The sequence below is a fragment of the Gavialis gangeticus genome, unplaced genomic scaffold, assembly GCF_001723915.1.
Source record: "Gavialis gangeticus isolate Ggan-Ray unplaced genomic scaffold, GavGan_comp1, whole genome shotgun sequence".
In the NCBI taxonomy this organism is placed as follows: Eukaryota; Metazoa; Chordata; order Crocodylia; family Gavialidae; genus Gavialis; species Gavialis gangeticus.
Window position 1 is genome coordinate 36,552,133 of NW_017729033.1, and position 4,248 is coordinate 36,556,380.

At 44.9% G+C, this 4,248-nt stretch overlaps 1 protein-coding gene across 1 annotated transcript in view; it reads left to right on the forward strand.

Moving 5' to 3' along the window:
- Nucleotides 1-431: 431 nt before the first annotated feature.
- The window catches only part of CPEB2 (cytoplasmic polyadenylation element binding protein 2), a 126,316-nt gene continuing 122,499 nt past the window's right edge, over nt 432-4,248 (forward strand). Inside the window, exon 1 of the mRNA XM_019525819.1 lies at nt 432-488. Coding sequence (XP_019381364.1) covers nt 432-488 — 57 coding nt within the window. The remainder of the gene's footprint in view (nt 489-4,248) is intronic.

Sequence of the window (4,248 nt, forward strand, 5' to 3'; positions counted from 1 at the left end):
ACTTCACCTCTCTGCTTCACCTTTTGTCTTCCTAATTCTACCTAATTACATTTTCACTGACATCCTGCCACACTTTTAGCCTCTTTCATTTTTTGAAGTCTCAGAACAGCAGATTTTCCATGCCTGAAGAAAGCTGATTGCACCCGAAAACTTGCCAAGAATTTTTTTCTAACTGTTCAGTTTGTCTAATAAAAGATATCACATCTACTGAAAGAACCTTGCCTGTCTATGTCCTTAGACCAACACAGCTACAACCAAAAACGCAGTAATATTTTTATTAACATTCAGGGACAATGTTAATAACATAGAGTGCCTATCAGACTGCCAATTGCTATAACCTACTTTTCAAAAAGTCTATTCGCTTCTTTCAAATATATAGGCAGTTACATTCCCAGAAATATTCAAAATAATGAAAAATAAATATGAAAAACATGCTTCAGGGTGACACTCCTGAAAAAGGTAACTTCACCCTTAGAGGTGGCGACTGGGTAAGAATCCTACATGATGTTATTTTCTGAGAAGATTACAAAACTAAGTAATTTTCCTCTCTCTAAAAATATCATCTGTGCAGAGTTCTCCTCTTAGAATAAAAGACACTTCAGCAGCGTCCCAGAGGGAAAATGAGAGTGAAGCTGACATGAGCAGCAATAACAAGGCCTGAGCAAATGATTTTAACAGGAAAGGTTGTGCTTGTACTTTTACTAAAAAGTATGCACTGTATACCTAAAAAGGAAAGAAGCAACTTTTCAGACTTGTCAAGCACAATGTATGAAATCCCATATCCAATAAACTCTATGCAAAAATTGGTCAACTAAATTTATTTGATGCCAGGATATTAAAATAACTTTTCCAGAATAAGAATATTTCACTTCTTTTAACCTTGCAAACAAACTTTGGAGAATATGAGAGTCTGTTCTTCAGGCCAAATATAAACAATGTTCTGCAAAACGTATGTATGGAAAGGATACTATGTAAGGCTTTGCAGGTATCTCCAAGAGAAACACATTTGTGATAGGTAGATGTGGCAACCTTGCCTCAGACAGAAGGAGCCTTAACACAACCATTTGGTCTCTAGAGAGGTAAGCTGTATCTGTTACCAAGCCAGTATTATGTCCTTGTGGACAAGTTTCTCAAGTTCCTTGCACTTCTCTCAGGGGAAGAGAAGTTATAAGAACATAAGAATTGCCATATTGGATTAGACCAATAATACTTCTACCCCTCAGAGGCGGGGGGGGGTTGCCTTCCTCTATAGCAGAGGGCAATGATCCTGTACCTAGGATCAGCCCTCAGCCTTTTCCTTTCTAAAATGAAGACCTCAGCCTTTTTAGTCTCTCGGATGGCAGCTGCTCCATACCCCTGATCACCCTGATTGCCCTTCTTTGTAACTTTTCTAATTCTACTACATACATCCCTTTTGAAATGCAGAGACCAGAAATACATACAGTATTCAAAATGCAGGCACACCATGCATTTATACAGCGACATAATGATGTGTTTCATTTTGATTTCAGTTCCCACTGTAATGATGCCCAACATTTTATTGGCTTATTTTGGTTGCCGCTGCACATTGAGCCAATATGATCACGTTTGAGGTCTTCTTTCAACACCCTCATGTGACCTCCAGTTCTAAAGATAGTCCGTAGCTGGAGGGGTCAGGAGCCTTTCTTGCAATGGTACACTTTTCATTTGTGTCTTTTGTCAAGCCACACTTGCTTCTTTCAGCTGGCTCTCCTAGGCAGGGTGGAAGACATTGTCAGTGGCATACTGAGACAAACACCTTAAGAATTTCATATGCAGCCAGATCTGACTTGATGCCTTTATTAGGAGCTGACAAACAGCAGGACTGATGACTTACCAATTGCAGTTTTCTGTGAGAGATAGCAGCTAAGAAGGAACTGACTGGAATATTCACTGGACATGATTTACTCAGCAGTAGCTGACATACGAAGATCAACAGCTAGGCTCTCACTTATACTCTGTTTCTCTGCTTCTGCCATGAAAGGCCCAAACATTAGGGTAGCTATTAGGAGTTAGGATCTAAGAGTACAAATTGTGCAGAGATGGCATGCTTGAAACATAATCAGTATTTATGTATATCTGCCACAGTGTCTGCAATATACTGACCATGGCTCCTCATGGTCATTGTGTCAAAATATGCTTTTTGGCAAGTGATCTGTTAACTTCACTCCCTGGTCAATTTGTTTCAACCAGCTTTGTTATAAGCTAGGCTTATAGAGGCAGAGTGTATTTTTTTAAATAAATGTTTAATACTATACCTGACATGGAGACTTCCAGACACAACTAAATAACTAATACAAGCACAACTATAATACTCGTATAAAGTATAAGTCTGGACTGATGAATTGGAATTTGGGGGAGAATACACAAGCATGTAACAGCCTTTTATTTATTCCAAAGGATTACACAGCAGTTTGCAAAAAATGTGTGCATGTCTTCCACTACTTTACCAAATTCCATAGATTGAAATCTTGTTTCTTTCCTCCTGAAATGCAACCCTCTCCAAGACCACAAGAACAAAGGGACTATGCCTGATTTTTAGAAAGACTTTTATTGAGCAGTGACAGCTACAATTGTAAAATTAATTTATAGGCTCACATTTAATGATCTAGTTTATTGTGCCATGAACCCTTGAATCAAGGACAGTTGGATAAAGTAATAATAAAATAGTAACAACAATAATTACATTTAAACTGATAAGAACAGGCACTGAGCCCACAAGAGGCCAAGCTGGCCCCTATACAGTAACTGAAAAGGCAAGATCACCCTGCTTTAGACACTTACTTTCTAGCATCTAACCAAGAGGCCCTATGACCCTCGTTAGGTATAAGTGTTGCTCCCACCCAGGGTTCAATCTAGATTCCCTAGCTCAGTTCTTAAACTTTTTAGACTCAAAATACTCCTGGATAGATATGAGGCACCACTTGGAAAATGCAAACTATCTTCACTCTTTTTTGCCTCCATAATAATAATAGAGCAGTTTTTCTGTTTCAAAGAACTTAAAAACACCACAACTATGGATTTCCGTTTCATATCTCTGGGTCTTCCTTGGGCATCATGTTTGTAAACCTAATCCAGCTAATAACACTGCCTGGCACCCTTGAAGGGCTCTCAAAGCAGGCCAGGACGCTGGGTCGCCCTCGCAGGGCATCACTGCTCTAGGCGCAGCCAGGTCTTCTGCAAAGGACTTGAGGTTTGGTGAAAGGAAGGGGCCAGCACCACCTCACAGGCCTAGGTTTCTGCCCTGAACAAATGGGGGAGGGGAGGGGAGGGGGGCAAGCAAGCTCCAACACCTGCCCCTGTTTCTAGATTGAGTCTTGGCACCTGTTCCGAGTCTCCCCAGGACAGGAGAAAACGGCCCTATGTCATGGGTGACACCTCCACTACCACTCCACTGGCCCTGGATTGACGGTCTGCCACTGGGTACAAATGGGTCCCAACCTCCAGGAATCTCGTGAATCAGGAACCAGGTAGAAAACCACCTGAGGCAAGTCCCTGGCGCGAGAACTGCAAACTGGGGCCACAGGCAGGGCGCAGGAGCAGCTCCCTCATCTCAGCCTTGAGCCTGCACCTTCCCCACCCCCCCGGACTTCACTTTTCCCACGGCGCCTGCGCCCTCGCCCCTCCTCCCAGGGCGCGCAGCTGCGTCAATGCAAATACCGCGGGGGAGGCCAGGGCCGAACAGTCCCTCTCAGGCGGTGGAAGAAACCATTTCCCAGCCTCTCTCCTTCCCCGCCCCGCCCCCTGGAAGAAACCATTTTGCGCTGCTCACGACAGACACAATCTGATATGTATTTCGTAAAAAACACCCCAAAGGGGGAAAGAAACAGTGCGGCACTCCAGTGACACGGACCCCCCCCAAGGGCGTCTGTTGCATACTCGCGAGAGCAGAACGAGAACGAAGAAAGGCGCAGCCTTGGGCGGGGCTATGAATAATTCATGAGGGGAGGTGCTCATGAATTATCAAAGAGGCTTGAGGCGGGGATTGTGACGTGCGCTGGACAAGCCTTCCGGGGTTCTTCAGGGGGCTGCGGGCGGCCGGGAGCCGGTGTCTGAGCCGCGGGGCGCGGAGCCCGGGCCTGCGACAGCCCGGGCCACTCCTCCCCCGGGGGAACCTGTCACACCAAGCGCTGCCCCTCACAGTGGGTGCCCCCGCGATTGTTGCGTGTTCCGGGCGGGGGGGTCCCCACATCATCCCGCATCTTTGTCCCCTCACTCAGGGATCCGAGC